This window comes from Periplaneta americana, chromosome 1, assembly GCF_040183065.1.
Source record: "Periplaneta americana isolate PAMFEO1 chromosome 1, P.americana_PAMFEO1_priV1, whole genome shotgun sequence".
Classification (NCBI taxonomy): Eukaryota; Metazoa; Arthropoda; class Insecta; order Blattodea; family Blattidae; genus Periplaneta; species Periplaneta americana.
In genome coordinates, this window is record NC_091117.1 from 143,056,083 (window position 1) to 143,083,192 (window position 27,110).

Consider the following 27,110-nt stretch of genomic DNA (forward strand, 5'->3'; position numbering starts at 1 on the left):
CGAAACCTGTAGTAATGGCTGCAGGTTACCATAAGCTGATTTAATATTCGAGGTACGTTGGAGAAGTTCGTATTTTAATGACAAGTCACTCTTTTTGTCAAAATATGTGTCCTATATTACTTAATCCTGAGCGTTGAATTGTGTTAGAACACGAATATTTACTCGTTGTCCCATGTGACGTATCGCAATCTCTTTGGTGTGTGTTCGACATCAAGATAAGTACACATCACTTTGTGACCGGCTGGAGTATGTCAAAAAATATAGAGAGTCCTGGTGCACAAAACACTGGACAGATAGGTTAGCAATAGGTAGACAGGTAAGTAGGTAGGTAGGAAGATACGTAAATAGAGACAGATAGGAAGATAGAGACAGACAGAGACGCACAAATAGAGATAGAACGACAGACCAGATAGGTAGAGACAGACACGGATAGACAGAGAAAGACAGACACAGACAGAAAAACACAGAACAACAAAGACAGGCATAGAGACAGAAACAAAAACACAGATAGACAAAGATGGGCAAATACAGAGACACAGAGATAGACAAACACGGGTAGATAGACAGAGATAGAAAAGACACAAAGACAAAGCAGATAGACACACATACAGATATGGACAACCAGAAATACAAACATAGACAGATACACATAGACACAGACAGATATATGTCAAACACACAAAGGCAGGCACAGATAGACAGACGGACATGGACACAGACACAGATAGACAGAGAGACATAGATAAGTACACAAAGATAGACAGACACAGATAGACATATACGCAGAGATAAACAGACACAGATAGATATGTACGCAGAGATAAACAGACACAGATAGACATGTACGCACGCAGAGACACACAGACACAGATAGACAAGTACGCAGAGATAAACAAACACAGATAGACATGTATAGGTCTTGCAAGTACGGATTACCGACGGAAGGAAGCGAATCAAACACTGCGATAAGGAAGAGCAGGCGACAGGAAAGGTCACGAGATAACTTGAATGATATTCAAGAGTACAGCCAGAAGAGAAATGACATCGATAGAATCAGTCTTGCGTTGTGACAATTACGAGTACATTACGACTTTAGTTTGTTCCATTGCATGCGAATACGTGTCTTGTATCGCACGGTATTATTAATTCATTTGTAAGCATATGTTGCGCGTTTAATTAGCTTCGAATTTTTTGTCTTGCTACGTTCTTTATTTCCACAGCGATGTCCTCATATGTTCATCTTCTTGGAAGAGACAGTACTTCCATCGGCTGGCATCTCTCCCCCTCGGCGTGCCTACATACACACATCAAAACAGACAGCAACGCCATCATTGCTTTTCGGTAATCGTTTTTTGCGCGAGCTATACAGTACGATTATTTAGTCCTGACAGTCGCCGGCGATCTGCGCCTGAGTCAGGCGAGTTCATTAAGTTACGCCAAGGGATGTTTAGGTTAGTCTGTTGCCTGTAGTCAGAGCGATCGGATGTCACGCATGCGGTATAGCGTTGTGTTTCCAGTACAGTTAATCTGTACTCCATTTATTTACCGACCGCTCGCCCTTATCTCTACTCCGGAACTCTCCCCACTACTCCTATTACTCCCTCTCTTTCACGTCGCTGAGCTGTCAGGACTGTATGTCGGGCTGTATGCAGAGAGCCACAGATAGACATGTACGCAGAGATACAAATATACAGACACAGACTCAGATAGACACACATATAAAGACAGACAGACAGAGACGAGAGACAGATAGGCAGTTACACAAAGATAGACACACAGACAAAGATAGTAATGGACAACTGAGACAAACGGACGGACAATGAGATAGGCCTAGTTCGATAGACAGTACAAGAAACTGATTATTTGGGACAATTTGCTCACACACAATCTCACACTTTCAAACAGCAAAATATATCACGCGCACACGCACACACGCACACACACACATTATCTTCGTTTCTTGGTAACGAGTTTTACTCATATTGGGAACAGGTTTATATTAAATAGAACATATTGTTTTCTAAATGTTTTATCGAAATAGTTTCTTTTATTGTAATGGAATTAATTTCAGGCAAGTCTATTTATGTGACCTATGTTATATAACTACTCTGTTTATGTCGTTTCTTTTCGTTATTTTGTAATTTATGCAGGCCTACAGTTATAAATGGTTTGTGTTCTAATATTCTAATAATTGAGTACTATTACTTTTATTATTTTTATGATGATAATGGTGATGATAATAATTATTATTATTATTATTATTATTATTATTATTATTATTATTATTATTATTATTATTATTATTATTATTATTACTTCTACTGATTCGGGTAAATTGGAAATCATCCAAAGAAAATTTATGTCCCTATGTGCTTTTAGGTTTTTGCCAAATTCATCTGTTTTCAATTATGAGCGTACTTGTAAATATTTTAACTTTTCTAGTCTTTATGCTAGAAGTCTTGAGCTTGACTACTTTGATATTGATTGTGAATCCTTCATAAGCAATATCTAACTTCGGGAACCTTCGAAAGGTTTAAGATTTCAAAAAAAATTGTACACCTATAAGCCTAAACCTCTCTCTCCAGTTGTCAGATGCATGAAAGCTGCCAATTTACATTATATTAATTCAGATCCGTTTATTCTATAGTTTGTTGTTTGGCTATTCTTATATTAAGCATATTCATTTAACTTCGTTTGTGTTGTTTTTAGCTTTTCTGTATCATGTATTCATTTTGTCATTATTGTTTATTTGTATTTGTCTCTAATTTTAATAATTATTTGTATGCACTGTGTCTTATATTATTCCAGTCTTCATTTATATGATTTCATTAATTAATTTGTAATTCATTTTATTTAATTGCCATTATTTTAATTATCTCACTGTACTAATTTTAATAATTATTTGTGCTGTTTATTTTGTTGCATTTGGTCTATGATTAACGTTGACTATTATATAGATTCTATTTCATCTCACTGCCATTTTCTATCATTCATTCCCATCATTATTTGTTGTTTTGTTTTGTTCTGTATCTTGTGCTAAACTGTAATTGGCCTTGTGCTGTTGTTTTGAACGTTAATATTATAAATAAATGAATGAATGAATGAATGAATGAATGAATGAATGAATGAATGAATGAATGAATGAATAAATAAATAAATATATTATTTCATTATTATTATTATTATTATTATTATTATTATTATTATTATTATTAATATTATTATTATTACAAAGCACCTTCCTAAATAGCATTGCCCCGTATAACAATTTATACAACTAAGAATAACATCTTAGCATGCAGGCTTTCACGGCCGGTGTCTAGTTGAAACAGAGCTTCCGGGCTAAGATGCCGTGGTCTACTGGTGCTGACGTTACCAGACGTTTCGTCTACTTCTACGGCAGACATCTTCAGTGGTTAGGTATCCTCAGTCGAAGTCTTCTGCTCGGGATACCTGTAGCAACTGATGACCTGACTCGAAAAATCGAAAAATCGAAGGAGAATTGGGAGGAAAATTTTAAAGGTACGCAAAATGCGTCCTTGCAAGGGGTTGGGGGCTGTACAAAACTAAATATGTGAGCTCCAAGCCTGTTGGCCACTAGTCTCACTCCGGGTTACGCTGCTCCCCTGAAGGAGCTCTAGAAAATTTTGAAGGGGAAGCCGAAATTGGACGTAACCTCTTAGGTACCACATACGCGAGGGGGGCTGAGATTGATCAATTGATCACGGAACGGGGCGAGGAGGAGTTGGCTGGTGTTTGCCGTTAGGATGGCAAGACGCCGTCATCTGTTGTTCGATGACAAAGCAGGTGAAGGCCGTCGGAAGAAGCGCCGTGAAATCTAAGCTGCAATTTGAGAGGTCCCTGTCCTTTCAATTTGCGACTTATTGAGTGACCTCGTATGTTTAATAGACTATTAATATTATCTGAACTAGGGCATACATAATTTATAATAAAGGTGGAGTATATATATGGGGAAGGGCATATAGGTCCGTGGCCCATTTCTTATAGGGCTCATCCCGACATTTGTCTTACGCCTGAGGAAAACCACGGAATACCTTAGGCAGGATGAGTTGTCTCATATAAGAGACTAGCCAATTTGGCTGTTATGTAGGAGGTCGTGAGCCTTGTTGATTTGTCTCAATTTCGAGACCAGCCATTTGGCTATATGATGGCTCAATTGCGAAGAGGGGGGAGAGATGTAATTGTTAATTAGGGAGATTCATGGGGATATGAGTGCAGGTCCGTGGCCCATTTCTTTTATGGCTCATCCCGACATTTGTCTTAGCGCCTTAGGAAAACCACGGAAAAACCTTAGGCAGGATGAGTTGTCTCAATATCAGAGACTAGCCAGTTGGCTCTTAGTTTGAATGACTCTATGAATCGATGGATATATACTAGCCAATTGGCTCTATTAGATTTCCATCGATCAACAAAAGTAGATAATGTTATGGAGGGATTTTGTTTAGCCCAGTTAAGACAAGGTCATTTTACAGCGGTTGCACTATCCAAGGAGTCTCATGGAGTTGAGTCGTGGCTACCAAAACCTGGGAGTAACGCCAGCCTCCCTGTCCTCCTGTCTCAATAGTATAGCTAATGGACCTGTCTGGTGTCTACGCCGTAACCTAGGATCATACTGGCCGAGGCCAGATATGAGCGGGTTGGGGTTAGCACGAGCTTCCGCATACAGGTTCCTAGCCAGTCGAGCAATGAACTCGTCTATGGTTGGCAACTCTAGTTCATCATGGAACTTTCCTGTGGAACCTGTGCACAGCGACGGTACGACGGATGGAAACCGAAATCCTGCGAGTGCTGTCCGCCACGATATTGGAACACAACAACCAGCCCAAGGCCACCGCACTCTAGCGAGCGCGGACCGCCGCAACAACTGTGCGCCACCACCAGCCAAAGGCCACCGGGACCGAGCTGGAGAATCAAGGTCAATGTAGATAAATGTCAGGCCATACTCTTTTCACTAAGAGCGAGGCTCGAAGACATACCACCTCCACCCACACTTTTCGGACAAGCAATGCCGTGGATGAACCAAATTAAATACTTAGGGATCATTATGGACTCTCATCTTACGTTCCGAGATCATATCCATTCCCTTCTTCGTAAGGCCAATGGATTGATAGTTAGACACTATCCCATTCTGGCGGCCTTCACTCCTGACAACCTGGGGGTAGGACTTACCATGTATAAGGCCCTCATTCGGTCTGTAATAACCTATGCCGCACCCGCATGGGGGTTCGCGGCAGTGACCCATCTCCGGAAACTCCAAGTTATCCAGAACCAGGTGATTCGTATCATAACACATCTCCCGCGAGTCGCTTCGAGAGAGAAGTTCCACGATGAGCTAAACTTGCCAACCGTAGACGAGTTCATTGCTCGATTGGCTAGAAACCTGTATGAGGCCGCTCGTGCCAGCCCCAACCCGCTCATATCTGGCCTTGGCCGGTATGATCCTAGGTTACGGCGAAGACACCAGACAGGTCCACTAGCTATTCTCTTAAGACAGGAAAACAGGGAGGCAGGTGTCACTCCCAGATTTAGGTAGTAGATTATTAATTCATGACTTAATCTAATAAGCAACCGCTGTGAAATGGCCTGCTCTAACTCGGGCTATAAATCCATTCTATCCCTCTTACAGGTCTACGGAGTGAAGAGTCAATTGACTAGTCTCCGGATCTGACAGAAACCATCAAAAAGCCAATTGGCTAATACCGTTATGATGGTTAAATAACTTGAGCTAACATATCGTCCCCAATAAATCCGTTTTGCTGATCGATGGAGTTGTAATAGAGCCAATTGGCTAGTCTACATCCATCGAATCAAGTCATTTTACCTAAGAGCCAACTGGCTAGTCTCTAAAATTGAGACATCTCATCCTGCCTAAGGTTTTTCCGTGGTTTTCCTAAGGCGTTAAGACAAATGTCGGGATGAGCCCTAAAAGAAATGGGCCACGGACCTGCATTCACTTCCCCAGACATTGGTGACGGCTCAAGATTAATGATTGTTCACATCGAACTCGGGCCCTGGCAGGGTTCAATCTTCCCCTTGTACAGATCATTGGAGTCATCAAGGAGCCAATTGGCTGGTCTCCTGATCTGAGGAAAATAATCAAAGCGCCAATTGGCTATTGTAAGATTAATCCCTACGCGTTCGAATCTTCAAACAGCCAAACTGGCTATCACCGTTTCGTGCCTAGACTTCTCCTCCATCGCGTCTCTCCTCCGGATCAGGTCGCTGTACTTCTGCCCCTCCTCCCCCCCGTATGTTGTAGCTAATCAGTTACGTCCATTTTAGGCTTACCCACTAGAAATTTCTAGCGCTCCTTCACTGGGGCGGCGAAACCCGAAGTGAGACAAGTGGCCAAGAGGCTTGGAGCTCACATATTCAGTTTTTCACATCCCCAACTCCCCCCTTGCAAAAAGGACGTGTTTTCACGTACCTTTAAAGTTTCTCCTCCCACTTCCCCCACTCACTCAGACGCAGGTGCGAGCCGCCGCGACCAATCAACGCCACGGCCAGTCCAAGGTCACGATCTGACGGGCGCGGACCGCCGCGACAACGGAACACCAAGTCTTGGCGCTATAAATAAGGACGAGCAACCACCCGTGGAACAAAGTTTAAACTTGCCCCATATCAGAGCTGTTGAGGAATCGGTTCGAGACCTCCTTAGCAGGGAGCCGGAAAATGGGATACGACCTACGAACACCCACGAGGTCGCCCATTTCATTCGTCGCCTCGGCCCTCATAAGGCCGCAGGAGCCGACGGTATCCAAGGAATTATATTGCAGCATCTCCCAAGGTCAGCTATGAAGCGCATAGCAGAGATAATTAATAACATCTTGGCTTCCGGTCACTATCCCATTCCCTGGAAAGAAGCTCACGTAGATCTCTTTCCAAAGCCCGGAAAGGATAAGACGAATCCAAGCAACTATAGGCCTATTAGTCTCCTCAGTTGTCTCAGCAAACTGGCGGAGCGGGTCATACATAGACGCCTCACTGAAGTAGTATTGCCCCAAATCAGGAACGAGCAATTCGGTTTTCACCCTGGTCGTTCCACTACACTCCAGGCACTCCGCATGACGGAGGACATTACCTGGGCTATGAGCACGAAGCGTGTAGTAGCTGCAGCTTACCTGGACATCGAGCGAGCATTCGACAAGGTTTGGCATGAGGGACTCCTCGTTAAGTTACTGGGCATGGGAGTCCCAGATAGAATGATACGCCTCATTTCTAACTACCTCCGAGGCCGTACATTCAAAACCCGTGTAGGCACTAGTTTCTCCACCCCCCGTGAAATTCACGCAGGAGTCCCACAGGGTTCCATTATCGGGCCCATACTTTTCAATATATTCATTAATGACCTCCCGTTTCGCTATATCCACGGCAGAAGTAGTCAACTGTATATCTATGCAGACGACACTGCCCTCTTGGCGATGGGCAAAACCTATAGATTAGCGTCCCGTAGATTACAGTCGATCTTAGATCACCTCCAGCCATGGTTCCACGACTGGAGAATCAAGGTCAATGTAGAGAAATGTCAGGCCATACTCTTTTCACTAAGAGCGAGGCTCGAAGACATACCACCACCACCCACACTTTTCGGACGAGAAATGCCGTGGATGAACCAAATTAAATATTTAGGGAACATTATGGACTCTCATCTCAACTTCCGAGATCACATCCAATCCCTTCTTCGTAAGACCAACGGGCTGATAGTTAGACACTATCCCATTCTGGCGGCCTTAACTCCTGACAACCTGAGGGTAGGACTTACCATGTATAAGGCCCTCATTCGCTCTGTCATTACCTATGCCGCACCCGCATGGGGGTTTGCGGCAGTGTCCCATCTCCGTAAACTCCAAGTTGTCCAAAACCAGGTGATTCGACTCATTACCCATCTCCCCCGAGTCGCCTCGAGAAGAAAGTTCCATGATGAACTAGAGTTGCCAACCATAGACGAGTTCATTGCTCGACTGGCTAGGAACCTGTATGCGGAAGCTCGTGCTAACCCCAACCCGCTCATATCTGGCCTCGGCCAGTATGATCCTAGGTTACGGCGTAGACACCAGACAGGTCCATTAGCTATACTATTGAGACAGGAGGACAGGGAGGCTGGCGTTACTCCCAGGTTTTGGTAGCCACGACTCAACTCCATGAGACTCCTTGGATAGTGCAACCGCTGTAGAATGACCTTGTCTTAACTGGGCTAAACAAAATCCCTCCATAACATTATCTACTTTTGTTGATCGATGGAAATCTAATAGAGCCAATTGGCTAGTATATATCCATCGATTCATAGAGTCATTCAACCTAAGAGCCAACTGGCTAGTCTCTGATATTGAGACAACTCATCCTGCCTAAGGTTTTTCCGTGGTTTTCCTAAGGCGCTAAGACAAATGTCGGGATGAGCCCTAAAAGAAATGGGCCACGGACCTGCACTCATATCCCCATGAATCTCCCTAATTAACAATTACATCTTTCCCCCCTCTTCGCAATTGAGCCATCATATAGCCAAATGGCTGGTCTCGAAATTGAGACAAATCAACAAGGCTCATGACCTCCTACATAATAGCCAAATTGACTAGTCTCTTACATCAGACACCTCATCCTGCCTAAGGTATTCCGTGGTTTTCCTCAGGCGTAACACAAATGTCGGGATGAGCCCTATAAGAAATGGGCCACGGACCTATATGCCCTTCCCCATATATATTCCACCTTTATTATAAATTATGTATGCCCTAGTTCAGATAATATTAATAGTCTATTAAACATACGAGGTCACTCAATAAGTCGCAAATTGAAAGGACAGGGACCTCTCAATTTGCAGCTTAGATTTCACGGCGCTTCTTCCGACGGCCTTCAAATGCCTTGTCATCGCACAACGGATGACGGCGTCTTGCCATCCTAACGGCAAACACCAGCAAACTCCTCCTCGCCCCGTTCCGTGATCAATTGATCAATTGATTGAGTCAGGTCATCAGTTGCTACAGGTATCCCGAGCAGAAGACTTCGACTGAGGATACCTAACCACTGAAGATGTCTGCCGTAGAAGTAGACGAAACGTCTGGTAACGTCAGCACCAGTAGACCACGGCATCTTACCCCGGAAGCTCTGTTTCAACTAAGAATAACATGTTTCTACACCCTAGAGAAGATAATGCGATGTATCCCGATGAACGTATAATTTACGTTTGTCCTTCAGGCAAAGATTTAATTTTTCGCCTTGCTCGGCCTGTATTGCTCCATCCAACTAATATAATGTGTGTATGAGGCGAGGGACTACTTGCCAGCTGCTTTGTAAACACTATATCATTCTGTGTGTACGTAACTTCAGAGTAAATGTGCCTCAATTTCGAACTCTAGTTTTGAGTTCCGCGCGGGAGCATGGAAGGTAACTGCTGCGCTATTTTGTTGACGTCACTGGGCCGTAAACACACCATCAGAGCATAGTAAACAATGTCAGGAAATGCGACCATATGGACTATGACCAATAGGAATCTCACTTCATTCCAAGACCACTTAATCCAACCAACTCTGCTTGTGTGTGTTGTCGGAACATACCGACTATATCTAACTTAAAAACAAAATTTTGGGTCGAAAACCGCCGTCCCTAATTATAAACAAAATTTATTATCTCATCAACCTTGTATGCATATACAGTATATTACTTATTGAAAATTTTTGTTCAGCGAGGAGTCCAATATACGCTGCCCTCAGTTCAATGTCACACATTGTATTTGTCTTTGTTTACTTAACTTACAAATAGTCTGTAGCGCGCTAAATTCGCTGATAGATCAATGGATTATTATAAAAAAAAAACACGGTAATCACAAAACTACCATTTTGAATACCAAAATTTTCTTCCTTATAGTCCACACCTGTGAAGCAACGGTTAGCGCGTCTGACCGCGAAACCAGGTGGCCCGGGTTCGAATCCCGGTCGGTGCAAGTTACCTGGTTGAGTTTTTCTTTCCGGGGTTTTCCCTTAACCCAATACGAGCAAATGTTGGGTAACTTTTGGTGCTGGACTCCGGACTCATTTCACCGGCGTTATCACCTTCATTTCATTCGGACACTAAACCTGAGATGATGATACAGCGTCGTAACATAACTCCTTCCTTATATATATTTCTAATTTGTCTGCACTGAGAATTAGGCCTTATATTTTGATATAAATAAATATCATACTGAATTCCTCTTATACAGAGTGTTTCCGAGGTGGTGTTACAAACTTTCAGGGATTATGGCGAAGAGCATATGTATCAATTTGGGATAAGGAACCATGGTCCAGGAATGACTGAGTCGAAAGTTATAAGCAAAAATAGTTGTGTGGAAATGGAATTGCAATTTGGCACCACGTGCCCTCCTTCCCTTAACCTTTGGAACAGTCGTGGAAAAATGATATGGGCCTGATGTCTCCTACGTGGGTACTTGTTCCGATACAATCTGTGGGCTTGTCTGCTGTTCCCATTGGCTCATCCGTATTCGAAAATCTGGTCTGCTTATTCCGCTCTCGTGTACTACTCCATTTCACTAGGACTGATCGACTGGACACTGCAACTTGTACACATACACTGTTGTCTACAAACGTGCATATCAGGACCGACCATGTCCGTTACACATTACGCTATCTGCATTGCTTTAATGTAGTTTCCTGTCCTCATCCCTTAGACAGCGCATTGAATGGAATACTGTAAGTAGACAACAACGTAAACAACGTCAGATGAATACAGTATGTGTAAGATGTACAGATAAATACACATAAATAAGGTGTAAGGAGGAATAAAATTATTTCATTTCCACAAAACTATTTTTGCTTGTAACTTTCGACTCGGTCATTTCCGGACCAGGCTTCCTCATCTCAAATTGATGCACGTGTCCTTCGCCATCATCCCTGAAAGTTTGTAACACCACCTCGGAAGCACCCTGTATATTTTTAAATTCCATATTTTCATTTTCATCCCACTTACTGTAGGATGAACACTATTTATAATGAGTATAGTGACTGTTCCAGCACTACAGGATTAGGACAACTGATATTTTTACAAAATGAGAAATGAAGAAAGGAAGCATCAGAATTGAGGTTCCTGGGAAGTATAGCTTGTTACACAGTAACAGACAAGAAACGTAGCGAAGATATTAGAACAGAATTACATATTTAAAGCTTATAGTTAAAATCATAAAATAGACCTGTAGAGAAGATTGGTTGGAACGTATAATCTAAACAGAATGGATCACAGACAAATTCCGAGACAAATTCTTAACTATAGACCAGCGGTCGTCAGCGGAGTGCTAGCGTCTCTTACCCGCTAGCCCTCTAGTGCATTTATGGGAGTGGACGGGTAAGTAATATTTCAGTGGCGGCTTTTCGTTCGTAACATAAATTACGTAACTCAGTGGAAATCAATAGCGCTAATAGTGTAATGAAGCACCCAATGTTCACATGCGTATTTAAGTAGGCATATTTTACATAGTTAAAAATACTCAGGATTTCCGTTTTTAATATCAAATAACTTAAAAATGTCACCTCAAATTGTGGAGTCGAATCAAAGGAGGAGACAAACCACAGGTCCTGATATTTCATTGGAACGTGAGGAAATAATTTCTCCGGACTAAATTCTATGACAATATATTATTCTAATGGTAGGTAGCTGCTCAGGACAGAGTTCTTCGGCAGCGTCTATTATACATTCTTTCAACAAATCACCTCTGTAAATGGTCAGAGTTTTCTTCCAAGACAAAGAGCAATTTTGTAACTAACTCGAACACTGACATCATCTTCATGAACGCCTTCCTGTGAATAACACAAAGTACTAAAAAATCCTCAAGAACGGTAATGTGAGTAAGGCCGGCATCATACTGCATGGAAATTCTTCCCGGTCAACCACGGACCGTCTCGGACGGTATCGACCTGTGATGTCACCTGAAGTTTCGTCCACTAGCGGACAAGATCGCACATTTAATTCTTCGCATATGTGAAGTCTGCTGTACACTTACTCATTCACGTGATTTTCTGTATGTCCAGCGTGAGTTATGTTCAGTAATATAATTTTATTGTTACATTGTAGTTACGAGCATTTTCCAATTGAATTAAAAATGGATAGACTTGTTATGTGCATGCAAGAACCCCCACTTTTTGTTTTAAATTGAAAAAAAAAATCATTAGTTGAAATCTAATATATAAAGTACGGAAATAAGTTTTGAAAGACATTTATATACTTAAACTTCTATTTCTGTGATTCTCTTCTTTTAAACGCATAAAATAATCTATTATTCCTACGATTTTATCGTGGGTTACTATCAGGTCGCAATTGAGTATAGCACTGTATGGAAAACAAACTACGTACATCGTGGCGAAACTCTGTTTGAAACTGTCGACAGTTCTAGAAAGACCGAAACAGTCTTGTCCAGTATCAGACGGTCCGAGACGAAACTGACTCGTTCAAGACACGATGTTCGATGCAGTATTCTGCGGGCCTAGGGAAACGTTCTCTGACTAACTGCACATCAGTATCGGATATTCTAATAATAATAATAATAATAATAATAATAATAATAATAATAATAATAATAATAATAATATCTGTCTTGTATTGGTGTTTTTTAACTGCTCCACCATTTCGATTCCTTCGTCGTCTTTTTATTTGTCGTATTCATTAGCATGACAGTTGCCATAGTGACGCTGCAGGTTGTATTTTCTTATCTATCACATTGAGTATCTTTCTGCAAATTAAACATCTTGCTACATTTTCAAACTTTGTAAAAAAAAAAATGCCTCCTCCCATGAAGGGCTAAACAACGTAGGGGTGGAATATCTACGTAAATCACTATTTGAACTTTCTGCCATCGTGTACGTACACAAACCACTCACAAGTGTACAGTACTTACTACTCTAGTCTCCACTGATCGTCCGCATCAGCTAAGGCCAGATTCCTCCCTCTCCCTCCCTCGATGCATGCACGGATGTGCAGGCTTTCCTGCTCTCTATACCCAATACCCAATTCAGCGAGTGCTGACGACCACTGCTATAGACCATTAGGAATAAGAAACGTCCGATGGGTAGACCGGTTCTAAAATTATGAGATCAGAACTGGCCTCGACAGTAAATCGTTGTTATTCTTATTGATGATGATGATGATGATGATGATGATGATGATGATGATGATGATGATGATGATGATGATGATGATGATGATGGGCTTTTAATTCAGTTTCATAACAATACAGCAAGTATGAAATGAGAGGACACTAATGTACGAGTATTTCAATACCTTTTAGGTGTCGCCGTCAGAGATGTCAGCGTTTCTCCTCATCGCCCTCGTTTGTATGTTGGCCGGGACTGCTTACTGCCAATGCGAACCGGGCTACTGTCAACGAGTCAACTGTTCAGCCGAGCCCCACAGGCCCCCTTGCGGAGAGGATGAGCGTCTCGAGTCATTTGGGACATACTGCGGGTGCTGCTCAGCCTGCGTAACTAACATACGTACGTATAGCTGGGATCATTAGACCTGATCCAACATGTATACAGGAGAAGGCGCTTCCTCCCTCCCTCCCGCCGACTGCTACAGTACAGATGATGTTAAAATTTTATGTAAAACAGCGGTGATCAAAACTGGAGCTTCATTGATTACTAGGGAGCGGATTTTTATGTGCTAAAAATTTTAAATATATTTATTTTTTATGTGCTAAAAAGTACGAAAATATTTGCTAAAAATAAAAAAAAATTATTTTAAATATGACAAAAATACCTTACTTAGCTTGGAAAAAAAAGTTTCTAGGTACTCACCAGCCACACCTGAGTGCTAGTAGTTGGCCGAGAATTGCAGTGAACAACAAAGGTCATCTCCAAATTCTCCATCACAAATGCATGCCGATTATCTCTGAACAACGACTTATACTGTGAAAACAATCTTTCCATATCACAGGACGTCAGACGTGCATATTTAAAGAGAGGAATGTCACAAACACCTACACCATCAATTTCATCTACAGGCACATCCTCCAAAACTTGAGCAACATTACACATTTTTTTATATCCACTCGTTTTCCCTACCACATTCTGGAATTTGTCCCTTAGTACTTGTACTTCTGAACCTGGTAGCGAGTCTAGTTTAATTTCCACGGCACGCACCTCCCTCTTTCAGACAACAGGTTTTTGGATGTTTCGAGTTTTTTTATGGTGTCACACAAAAAGTTTAGATTTGCTAATAGGAAAACCAAATCTTTTTTAAACAACCATCTTTCAGTATATCTTGAAGGATATCGACTGACGAAGCCCGATAACAGGGAGCCACAACAAGATATATTGCCTTACTTGATAGACATGAGCGAGAGGCGAGAGATTTGTTTAAATTAAATGATGCTCATACCCGAGCTCTTATCTGTTGTGTTTCACAAACAAAGCGTGGAATGAAATCATCTTCAACAATAAACGTTCCTAATTATGTGTTGCAAGATCTCTTCTCCTTGTCCATGTTAATTTATTCTCATATAATGACACAGATGTGCTGCCTAGCAGTTCTCAGAACTTGAGGCGATACTATTACAAAAATAGTTCATGGATACACCATACAGCGCTTAGAAACATGAAGCAACCAAGAATTCGTAAAAAGATACGTACTTCTGAGTGACATGATTGATTCAGTTTTAAAATATTTAAAAATTCTTGTAAAATATTATTTAAGTAAAAAAACTCAAAGATTAATGTGTTTATAATAGATTTCCTGAAAATATGTATTTACATATGTTTTTGTGAAAATATGTGTTTTTGTGTGAAATGAAATTCGGGGTTTAAACTTGAAAGTTCATATTCGGAATGTTTAACTTTGTTAATTGTGTTTTATCACACGCAAAAAGAATATTTAATTACATAGGAATCCGCTCCTTATTGATTACATGCGACAGACAGCCTATGAAGTAAGGAGACGGAGGAAAGGTACCTTGAATGAAAACTACAACCAGTGGTGGTTCCTGTACTAACATCTTGATCAGTCCCGCGGATAAAAATCTCAAACTTTACTGTATCAGTAATGTCACTGCAGTCATCAAGAGCCAGTGAATAATATACGATTTTTCTTGCTTCTTTTTTTAACCTTCCTCTTGAATATAACCATGAATTTTCTAAATACTTCTCTCGATACTTGGCCGAGAAATTTGTAGTTTTTCAAAATTAAAAATTTCTTAAGAACAAGTTACATCAGCTATTTTAATCATTACTATTTTGAGAAATTCTACTCTATTAAAAGGCTTTAGAGCACGAGATATTTCAAACCCCTTTAGGTAGCCGACTTTCTTACATTTATTTATGTCGTCTTTCTCTTCCTGGTTATGATTGAAGAGTTATGTCAATTCCTGGCGTTTAACAGTTCGTTGACACATAATATAAAATCAGTTTTTCTACAATATTATTATTAAATGAATAACTAATAAATGGTTACCATCACCTAAAGATTAAGAAGATTAAAATTAACATATAACCTAATAATTTTATCATTGTAGGGAGAAGATCTAAAAATCTCAATATTCATGCACGTACAGAAGAATTATAGGAACACGTACGTAGCCGTCACTAATAATAATAATAATAATAATAATAATAATAATAATAACAATAATACATTATTCAGCATGGCAATTAATGTTTCTATATAATAATAATAATAATAATAATAATAATAATAATAATAATAATAATTTATTTTAGCTGGAAGAGTTAAGGCCGTAAGGCCTTCTCTTCCACTCAACCAGCAAAAGGTATACATACATATGTATGAACTTACGAAGAATTCAACAATTTGATTTAGATAAGAGTTACATGAATACAAGAGATTATTTACGAATTAAACAGCAAAATACTATGAACTATTAATTAAACAATGAAATACAAACTGTGCAGCAGAATTAAGCTAAAATACAAAGAATGTTAATATATTTCAAATAATGTTACATAATAGAAAGAGATTATTATGAGACAATTTTGAAAATACAGCACTGTCAGGATGCATGTCTAAAGGAAGAAGTAACAAAGTAGTCAGTGATAGTTTAAGTCAGTATGATTGGAGTGAAATATTAAGAAGGTTATCTTTTAAGATGTATTTAAAAGTGTTTATTGTCTTGCAGCCCCTAATACTTTGTGACAGGGAATTCCATTGTCGCGAGGTGGATACTGTAAAAGATTATGAATAACAAGATGTTCTATGAAGAGGTATACTTAGCGTGCCACAGATAAGTGATCTGGTATTTACGTCGTGGATAGAGTGTAGATAAGAGAAACGAGACGAAAGGTAATTTGGTGTTGAAGTGTGCAGAATTCGAAAGAGTAAAGACAAAGACTGTAAAGTTCTACGTTCTTTAAATCGGAGCCACGAAAGACTTGCGAAGGACGGTGATATGTGATCATATCGCCGGATGTTGCATACGTATCTGACGCACATATTCTTAACTCGCTGTAACTTGACTGACAGTTCAGAACTTAGGTCACTTAACAAAAAGTCACAATAATCTTACTGCTTGTAGAGACAGAGTTTGTAGAGCGACATGATACCGCCACTGCTTGCCTTCAGTACGTGAATGAAACACACAGCAATGTACGGGAAACTCCTCGTACCCGTTTGAATGTCTGTGATTACACGATGTAATCACGACACCCGCTTTGGTCACCCCAAATGTAAAGCGTGAAGCTATTTCAGCAGTCTTAGTTTATTCCTGCATAAAAATAGGCATTTAGCCTAAAATCCGAAGTTTAATTATAACATATTACATGCTGTATGCATATAATATGTATTTCTAAACAGCACAGACAATGTTGTACGTGTTTCAACAGTGTGAAATCTTGACCTCAACTGTGCCGCCCCTACTTGTCAAAGTCCACAGCGGGCTGGTCTGGCAAAAAAAGCGGAAGGCTATTCCAACAATTTAGCTGGTATCTGCAAATTAAATACCGTATATGGTAATTTTAGAGGTGTAACAATATTTCAGCACATGCAATTGCTCTTATTTTCAATGAAATTGTGTTCAATGAATTAAAGGGAACTAATTAATTCCCAGTTCTTAAGAAAAGATGTATAAATAGTTGATGGAACAGCCCCCCATATGTTAAATGCTTTTTTCTTAACGTGAAATCCTCTATAGAATAATTCAAGAATTATACAATTTTTTGGCGAGATAAGGTGAGACCGAGGATTCGCCGTAGACTAACGAGCATTTCCCTTACGGTTGGGAAAACCTCGGAAAAAATCCAGCCAGGTAATCAGCTCGAACGGGAATCTAACCCAAGCCATAGAGTAAATCCTGATCAGTAGGCAACCGAGTCTGCCGACTGAGTTACGCTGATGACTCTACAAAAATACAATATAATACAGAGGAAGAAGATTCATTTGTTAAATTGTACAAAAATATATAACAGACAGTAAGCAAATTAATTCAATTTACAAGCATATGCAATTCAATCATTAGGGCTATACAAAAATATGCAATAATTGACTCAATTTACAAGCATAAGCAATTCATCAGTTAAGCTATACATAAATATACAATACATAGTAGCAGATTATTCGATTTGCAGCATACACAGGGTGGAAGTGAAATAGCCTTGGAGATTTTCAGAGCGAATAGCTGATGTATGCAACAAAAACTATTAAATCATATTGGTGGAAAGTTAATAGTTTTTTTCAAAAAAAAAAATTCTCAAATGTTTAATAACCTCTTATTCGATAGCTATTGCGAGAAGGGTCGTTATTTTTGTCCATATCGATAGGAAAATTAATACATTTATTTTTATTTTATTGGGTTATTTTACGACGCTGTATTAACATCTAGGTTATTTAGCGTCTGAATGATATGAAAGTGATAATGCCGGTGAAATGAATCCGGGATCCAACACCGAAAGTTACCCAGCATTTGCTCGTATTGGGTTGAGGGAAAACCCCGGAAAAAACCTCAACCAGATAACTTGCCCCGACCGGGATTCGAACCCGGGCCACCTGGTTTCGCGGCCAGACGCGCTGACCGTTACTCCACAGGTGTGGACAAATTAATAAATAATAATAATTCAACCCTCTGGCGTATTTCAATAGTGTGGACGGTTTTCGTGTAAATTTAATATAAGAATTTCTAAATTCAAGCCACTGCACGCTGCGAGTTGGTTGCAACAAGCGCCAGAAAACAACAAACCGAGTTCATTGACCTCTTACATCTGTATCACGAGAAGAATGTGTTAGCGGCGATGTTGCCGGACTGCTGAAACTTCCAACTTAATTTCCTAATTAACCGTGCATTTAATCACAGAACGTAATACGGGTTTGCTATTCATTTCAGAGTACCCTATCATCCCTTTCAATCGTCAAGGTTATTTCACTTCCAGTCTGAATAATATTTACAGCATGTATGAATATTTCTTCTTGAAATCTGAACATACAAGACGCTATAGGCTACCTTGAAGCTGTTGTTGCTATTGACAAAAACAATGATATTGTGGAGGAAAATGATAGATATGTTGTTATATTCACATCTTGGTCGGAAAGAAATACTTTGCCATTTGCAAAACCAGTATTAAAATATAAAGTTACAAGGATGTACTTTTCTTTACTACTTCAGATGTAGGACAACGCTGCAAATTCTTTTTTTCAAAATGGACCGGGCCACCTTCCAGTCAATGTGCCAGAGGATTGGCCTGTGTCAATGGACGTTGTGTTTCTCAAGAACCGAGAGAAAGGAAAACAACCCTTATCCCGCCACAAACTGATGATGGAGATGAAGATGAAGAAAATGAAGATTAAGAATGTTAGTTCATAAAACTCTCTTCCATTTGGGCATGGGCATGAGCTAATCAATCTCTGCTTTATCCTGTTTAATAGGCTAATATACAGGGTGTAAATGATATAAACCGCCAAAAAATTACTGATGATAGGCCATAAATTACTGAACAAAAAGTCTAATAAAATTTTTCTGTACCTTTTTTAATTTTCCCTAGAAAAAATTTTATCTGTGGGTCTAACGTTTTTGGAAATGATAGTAGTTCGTCATTATTCACTTCGATTCGTAACGTACATTGCAGCTGTGGTGATATTCTTCTTTACAAATTAGGGTACTTTGTTGTCCCTCTGTTGTGGTGATGTTAGCGCATGTTGGACGGAAGGTCACTGGCATGATGTTCACATTTACTCGAACAGTAAATATTAGAGTATCAATCCTAAAAATATAGTACTTCAGGAATTTAAAACAAAAATAGAAGAAAAAACAAAATTTCACTACACATCATATTTAGTAGACCGAGATGTATAATCTGTATAATTTTGACAGTTCATATCGTTACACTCTGTATAATCAAGGCAATAGCTATTCTCAATTATTGCGTTCCTTCTTAGAAGTTCTCACTACTTTTAAAATATATCTTATTTTCTAATCATCAAGCATAATTATGTCAAAACATGTCGTTTGATTTGTCAGATTAAACACAAGAGAAGTAAGAATAGGATTATCCTAATGGAGATTAGGTATTTGGAGACTCAAAAATGGAAGAGAATGTGGGAAAGGATATTTGTCTCCTATGCGGGTATTTGGAAGACGCAATACATATACTATTAAAATGCACAGCGACCATTGGACTCAGAATTAGCGGAATAGATAATAAATTTTTGAAGATAAAAATAGCCTTCACAAAACTAAGTGGGCCGTTAAACACTAACAAGCTTAATAACGTAGTAAATTTCTATTCAGAGTCGAAATTAGATGGGAAAAAAAAGATAAAAGAACTAGTTGAAGAGAGATTATAATGTGAGAGAATCCTTCACTTTACAAAAATTATTAGTTAAGGAGTTACTAGATTAGTAACTTGTTAACAGTTTAGCAAACCATTGAAAATTATAAATTGCTTTACTAATATGTCTTAATTTCAATAATAATGCATTTATAATAAATTCAGTAGGCATTATAATAGTAATGGATTGATAATGAGTACATGCGACACAATAATGAAACTAAATTGAGGTTGATTATGTAAGCAACTTGTCAAGTTTGTTTTTAAGCAGGTATGCGGTAGTCTTCATTGAAGTTACGCAAACGTTTCTGCTGACAAGGAAATATTGTAAGAAATAAAGACAACCTACATATAGAATGTATCGAGTCAGCTAATTCAGGTTCATGACTTACAGTATGTCGACATCTGATCACCAAATTGGAATAATACGTTATTATTAAAGTAAGACCTAAATAATTACAATTAAATTGTGAAAAGGAGCAGATAAAATAAGGTTTAATGTCTTAATGGTTATCACGATTGGTTTAAACATGCACTAAAACCAGACGTAAGTGCAAGTTTGAACCAATAAATTATTTAGATTTGCGATAAAATAATGAGTCTAGGAAATTGTATATTTAGTATGTAGAACTACATTTGTTTATAGATCTTTTGTTATATTATTAAGTTTTGTACTTGTGAACTATATCAATAAAATCAATCAATCAATATCAAACCATTGAAAAGATGAAATAGAATAATAATTGTAAAACATTTAGGAATGGTAAATATAGTTAAGTGAGTTTATTATGATATTATATTATTATTATTATTATTATTATTATTATTATTATTATTATTATTATTTTATATGATTATTATTACTGCATTCGTGTTGTGTTGTATAGTATGGTATGATAGAGTAGTAGTAGTAGTAGTAGTAGTAGTAGTAGTAGGGTTTAAGAAGGGCGCGTCAGCTACTATGGCTATTTGCGCCCTTATCTAAAATTCTTAATATAACAAAGATATAAATAATATAATAATCAGAGTGCTAAAAGAACTAAAAAGCGTGTCACGATAAAACGAGGCACACAGGTATGATAGATATACAATATAAAATATCACTATACTGTTATTAACAGAACTGGAAAATTAAGTTTATTAGTGTTGATAGTAGTGTTGATATAGTATTTTAGTTTGTTTGTTTATTTTGTTTTTCTTTTGACTTTGTCTATGTATCTGTGATACCACGACTTTTTTATTAATAAATCAATAAGAACTAGTTCATAGGCTAGTACTGGTGAAACTATTATGTAATATTTACTTTGTATTTGATATGGGAATGACGGATTAGAACTGTAATGCATGAAATCCGCCATGTCCAGACAAGATTGATAAGAAATAGAAATAAATGTCAACATTAAAATTATATATTTGAAATTAATAATATATAACCTGGACATAGGATTCAGTGCATGTATTAAATAAATAAATAGATCTAAATAAATAAATGTCACTAATAAATAAAAAAACAGTAATAAATAAAATGGAATCTATTAAGCAAGCATTAAGTCTTATTAACAGACAGCGAATTTTGCGTCCTGATACTGAATGTTAGATGTACAGTTCCCCAAAAATGGAACGAGACGATGTAATATTCTTAAGTCTCGTATGTAATACACTGCGCATGATCGGAGAACTTTGATGTTGTCCTCCACATAAGCTAAATCTTTAAATTTCATTTGTCTTGCGTTGTTTCCTTTATCATGTTTGTCGTAAGTAGGTGATAATACTACTTTACACGGTGTTACGAAATCCGGGTTTAATTACCATGCTTGGAGGCTATGATTAGGAATTATCGTAAACTTGTTCATCGAAGTTAAGTAACACAATACAGGCCTATCTCTGTAATTGATAATCAACTGTGGTAACGATTAGCTATTTATATATCTACAGCATTGAGTTCCGTTACGATGTGAACTCCGTCACGTCGTCTAATGTACTTCGTCGTTGGTTCCACATGATGGTTACAGGCATAATATAGTAATTCCCTGGAAAATACGGAATATCTGTCTTTCTCTTACATATATCCATGAAATCGAAGTACTTGGTTCAATCACTCGACAATGACATCTTATTATTGAGGTGGTACAGACCGATTATTTAGTCCTGACAGCTCAGCGATGCGAAAGAGGGGAAGTAATAGGAGTAGTGGGGAAAGCTCCGGAGTAGAGATAAGGGCGAGCGTCGGTAAAGGAATGCAGTACAGCTTAACTGTACTGGAAACATACTGCTCTACAGCACGCATGACATACGATCGCTCAGAAGGCAAGCGAGAGACTAACCCAAACACTCCTTGGCGTAACTAAATGGACTCACCTGACCCAGACGCACTTCTCCGGCGACTGTGAGGACTAAATAATCGTACTGTACATAGCAGTAGTGTTTACATAAAGAATTTTTTATGAAACTACTTCAAGCCTACACGATTTACACTTAATTTTACAGATCCATTATCTGCAGGTGTTTAACACGCGAGAATTGAATTTCGGCCTGCTACCAGCTATGTTTAACTGGACAGTGTATTTCTTCTTTTGGATCGACATTAAAAATGCAATGTGGCGAAAACTGATTCACTTGGACTAAATCACACTGCATGAAATAGAAGTGTCAGTCTCATTGTAACTGACTCAGACGTTCTGTTACAACAAACTATCATTTGGTAAGCAGGTTAGAGTCTTTCACACGAAAACACTATGCAGACGAAACGTTTTGTTGGTTCCAAGCAGGGATAGACAGGAGGGAGATGTTTCATGTCTACTTGTTTGGAGCAGTCAAAATCCAAAAAAATCTTTCCAGACGAGTGTGTGAATTATTTGCAACAATATATATCGCATTGAAAGTATCTGAAATAGCTCTGTAGCAAGAAACCCAAATTTGAGGAAAGTGGGTTTTCCATATCAATTTATCATTAGTTATCGATTCTTTATTTACATCTTACTACCAGTTACGTAAATTTTTCAACTAATTTACTGTTGTAGTATCTAAACCCAAAAGATTAATTACAGACTTAAAAAGACAATTATTATTTTAATATATTATATAGAAATAAAAGTTATTCTTATCAGATACGTACTGCAATAAATTGAGCTTTTTCATCTGAAGTAAAATAAATAAATTACTAGATAAAATTTTATGCTCAGAAACTCCTTCTGTAAATAGAAAAACGTCCTGCTATTTACAATTAACTTGAAGGATCACAGGAACCGTGTTCTTGATAGTGACTTGTTTGCTGCAGTGTGTATTGAAGTTGTTTTAAACAACAACACACATTTTGTTTGGAGCAGCCAGAACAGTTTTATTTTCCACAGTGACATAAGCCGCCTCCCATTAATAAGGAATAAATTAATTTGAATATATTGAGAGAGAATAATATGAATTTCATATCAAATTCTTTTTGTTGCTATTCTACTGATCGACGTGCTTCAAGCAATCATGGCTGCTTATCCTATAATTTTATTACCTTCCTAGCATTTGTTTTTATCATCTTCCTAGCATTTGTTTGTTTTTATCACCTCCCTATCATTTTTATATGTTTGCCAACATTGTAATTTCAATAATTCTACCTTTTAAAATGATTCACGTTTATTTCATAATCCTTAATTAAAACTTTTCTATCATTTATCTTGTTTATATTATTTACGTAATGTTATAGCTTCTGCTTTGTGAGATTATGAATAGTCACAAATTAGAGATTGTTTAATATATAATTGAAGTGGAATGCAACTGTTTAAATAAAAATGAAACTGAATCAGCAAAAGACTTCTTGACTATGATCTGTACAAAACAACTTCCGACCTGACAAATGGCGCCTTTAGCATGTTACCATGGCAACCATTCAAACCAACCAATCACGAGAGATGCGTAACCATGGTAATGGGACGATGTTGCCGTGTCTATGTTTACATGTTGCACGTGAATACCACTATCTAGTGGTGAATACTGAATACAGTGCCCGGAATGACTGAGTTGGCTGGTTAGCGCGTGCTTTGTGTGAATTAAAAATATTATTTAGTTGTATTATTGTTTTAGTGTATAGATAATTATTGTGTTTAAATTATATTACACGTAGTATCTTTGTTGTCATTGGTGGAGTGTGGCTAGTGTGTGTTTTTTAGTTTCTGCGAGAGTTTCTAAACAAGTGACTTGTGGAATGTCGGAAGGAAGGAAAGGCAGGCGAAGAACAAAGAATATTGTACAAGGTGCCCCGTTAAATAGTCAAGAGTGAGAAATGGTGTGTTATGTAAGACAGTATGAAAAAAGATAATAGCGGGCCTCTTTTATCTTTGGCACAAGTCGTAATAACAATTGCTGCTTGTATTAAAATTAATGAGAGCACTGTTATCGATATTGGAAAAGAAAAAGGCCGTGTAGATTTTTAATCATAAATATTTTTACAATTTACAATTTTTTCAACGTCTTTGTAACAATATTACATTGAAGAATACCGACACTCAAAAAGGCAGAGGCTTCGTATTAAATTTAAACTTATTTTTACAGTTTACAGTCCTTTCTATGCTTTTCTAACGGTATTACATTGAAGACCACCTCCTCCACCACCACCACCACCACCACCACTAATAATAATAATAATAATAATAATAATAATAATAATAATAATAATAATAGACTAATAAAAATAATAAGGTACACAAATTTTAATGCCTAGTATTCAACAAATTGGTTAGAAATGTATGTGTTCATGTCAGCCGTTCATTACTGAACTCTATCGGCAGTGCGCTCGCTTACACGAAAGATGGGCAATATGACAACACTGCTTCGCCTTCTCTGTAAACTGTCAAGTCGGAAGTAGTTTTGGTCAAGGTACTGTATAGTAATCGTCCATAGAATTCAATGAGGATGGTAACAAGAGAAACGCTGATCATAACACACTACTGTCATCTAGCGGAATATTTGCAATGATGATAATAATAGATTTTCAATTAAAGACATTGATTTTATTTACTGTACTGTAATCTCACTAGAGGTTTTGATTCATCTAAAGAATATCAAAACTCGAGTTGACTATCAAACTATTAGAAGAAAGTGTATAAAGATTAGAAGAAATAAAGTACTGTGATACAATAAAAAATTAATTGACTTACAAAAATTTTAAACTGTCTTGTGAAAAATATAATGCGAAATCGAAGTTGTTGCGTGACTTTAGCAGTGATATTTGTTACCGGTACTACAAATGAAGCATAATTGAATTGTATTATATTTAAATAATTGATTAAATGGCGATCTTACTCGTGTTAATTATGTAAGCATGTGTGGCTTACAGCTGTTTCGGTGTTACTTGACACCATCCTCAGAGCCTCAGAACTATACCGTTTTCCCTGTAAGAAAAATCCTAATGTAAACATAAGCACGTGGCTGTCATACCCGTGATTGGCTCCCAGTCGAAACACTCACACGACGCAGGAAAATATAGTTCATATTTGGAAACAACAATCTTGTATTGTTTGAAAGAAAAAAATTTAATTCTAGTCGTTAAGTACGATGAAACATTTAATTTCATTCATATGTAAAACGCTATGTAAAAGAAAAGTTAATTTTATATTTTGTTATGTACTATGAACGCGGATGAATACCAACAGTAATACCGAGGTAGTCTGTTCTTGTAACAAGCTGGCGTCACTTGAGCTCGTAGTTGATCACGTGAGCAAATGGTACTGAAGTATGGCTTTTGCATCCTCAACTGTCCATTGTGAAGACATAAGACTTAAATGAATTGCAGTAATTATAAAGTAAATGTTTCCTAAGCAAACGAATGCATAGTAGTGAGGTTAGACCTACTTGACGAGTAATAGGAAATGTTTAACATGAAACAGAATGTACAACAGTGGGCGGTAACACGTACTGAGAATCTATGGCGCCAAACATTGGCCGTTGAAGCCTCACTTCAGTCACGTGCTATTGTTTAAATTAGGATTTTTCTTACAGCGAAAAGATTATTCTATTTCCTGTAGAAAGTTTGAGATTTCTCTCTCTTCGGTAGAGGCAGAACGATTACTGCATCTTGTTCGCCCTGTTGCCTTCAGCGATGGCCTGGTGTCTTACTGACCAAATAACTTGGAACTCACACTACCAGTGGTGGGATAATTCCACAAGGTTTATTAATCTTAGATTGGTTTTACTGAGTTATTAGCATAATACCATGAATAATAAGCGTATTTGTTTTACATTTAACTCGACACGCTTATATTTTGCACATTTTTACACACAGCTTCAATTCAGAGCTTTTTCTACGCACAGAGTGACATGATCTGAGAAACTAATCTATTTTAGTCAGTTGCTTGAATGTTATGTAACGACATCGAATGTAGAAATATTGTGCTTGTATAAGAACACTGTACCTTATAATTGGCTTGCTTGTGAAAAATTCCACATTTCTACTGGGTTGTTGTAATTTTTTGGATTTTATAATATTATATGTGTATCACTAGTCAACAATGATTTTGTTAAATGTACAATTTCTGCTGTTTCTTATGTAATGACATCTGCTGATTCCAAAAATGAAGTCAGAATTTTTCTGCCACCCACTATTTTTTTGTAATTTTAGAAAAATTGATTTATTTATATTGCTATATACAGTCTTTAACATGCTAATAGAAAGAAAATATTTCACATATTTCATTTATTGCTTTAAAAATTGACCTATAACTTTAGATCACTGTTGCCTGTGAAGTCAGAATTCATAAAAATGAATTTTAGTCCTCATAAAACTGTGAGAGTTAGTATTAATTCTGAGTTGAGTTGAAACTTACAATCGTGAAACAAGTTGTATACCCCATGTTTTCTTTGTCCTAATTTTAAGTGTGGTAAAAGTATCTTATAAAGTGAAACATACCTCGAAATAGGTATACTATGTAAATCACAAACAATTTTTGTTACGTTTGTGGTTAATTAACTTTGAAAGCACACAGGTGAATTTTGCTACATTGGTTAAAAGAGTTCTTTTGATTGCAAAATAGATGAAGACAGAAACTGGACCCCTGAAATCTGTTGTGCTCCATGTAATTCTATTAGTCTAATTGGTTGGCTAAAATGATCCCGTCAAATGCCTTTTTCAGCTCCAATGATATTCTGGCTCATTCAACAGACTGTTACTTTCTAGTAACCAGAGATCAGAAGATCACAGAGAACTTATCAGTGAGCTGATTCAGAATTATAGCGTGATGGGGTGTTATATCTCTCAAAACAACATTTTGGATTCTCATCTATTTTTTCTTTCCTCAAAATCTTCGGGTAATGAGTGATGAACATGGGAAGCGTTTTCATCAGGATTTTTCTGAAATGGAAAGG

The 27,110-nt window shown here is 37.9% G+C and overlaps 2 protein-coding genes across 2 annotated transcripts in view; one reads left to right on the forward strand and one right to left on the reverse strand.

Moving 5' to 3' along the window:
• Window positions 1-13,398, reverse strand: part of LOC138701657 (probable glutamate receptor) — a 79,112-nt gene extending 65,714 nt beyond the window's left edge. Inside the window, exon 1 of the mRNA XM_069828780.1 lies at window positions 13,279-13,398. The gene's annotated coding sequence lies outside the window, so the exon portion shown is untranslated. The remainder of the gene's footprint in view (window positions 1-13,278) is intronic.
• LOC138701661 (uncharacterized) overlaps window positions 1-23,344 on the forward strand; it is a 30,031-nt gene extending 6,687 nt beyond the window's left edge. The window contains exons 2-3 of the mRNA XM_069828794.1: window positions 13,286-13,490; window positions 18,602-23,344. Coding sequence (XP_069684895.1) covers window positions 13,301-13,490; window positions 18,602-18,783 — 372 coding nt within the window. The 5' untranslated portion in view covers window positions 13,286-13,300 and the 3' untranslated portion in view covers window positions 18,784-23,344. The remainder of the gene's footprint in view (window positions 1-13,285; window positions 13,491-18,601) is intronic.
• Window positions 23,345-27,110: the final 3,766 nt, after the last annotated feature.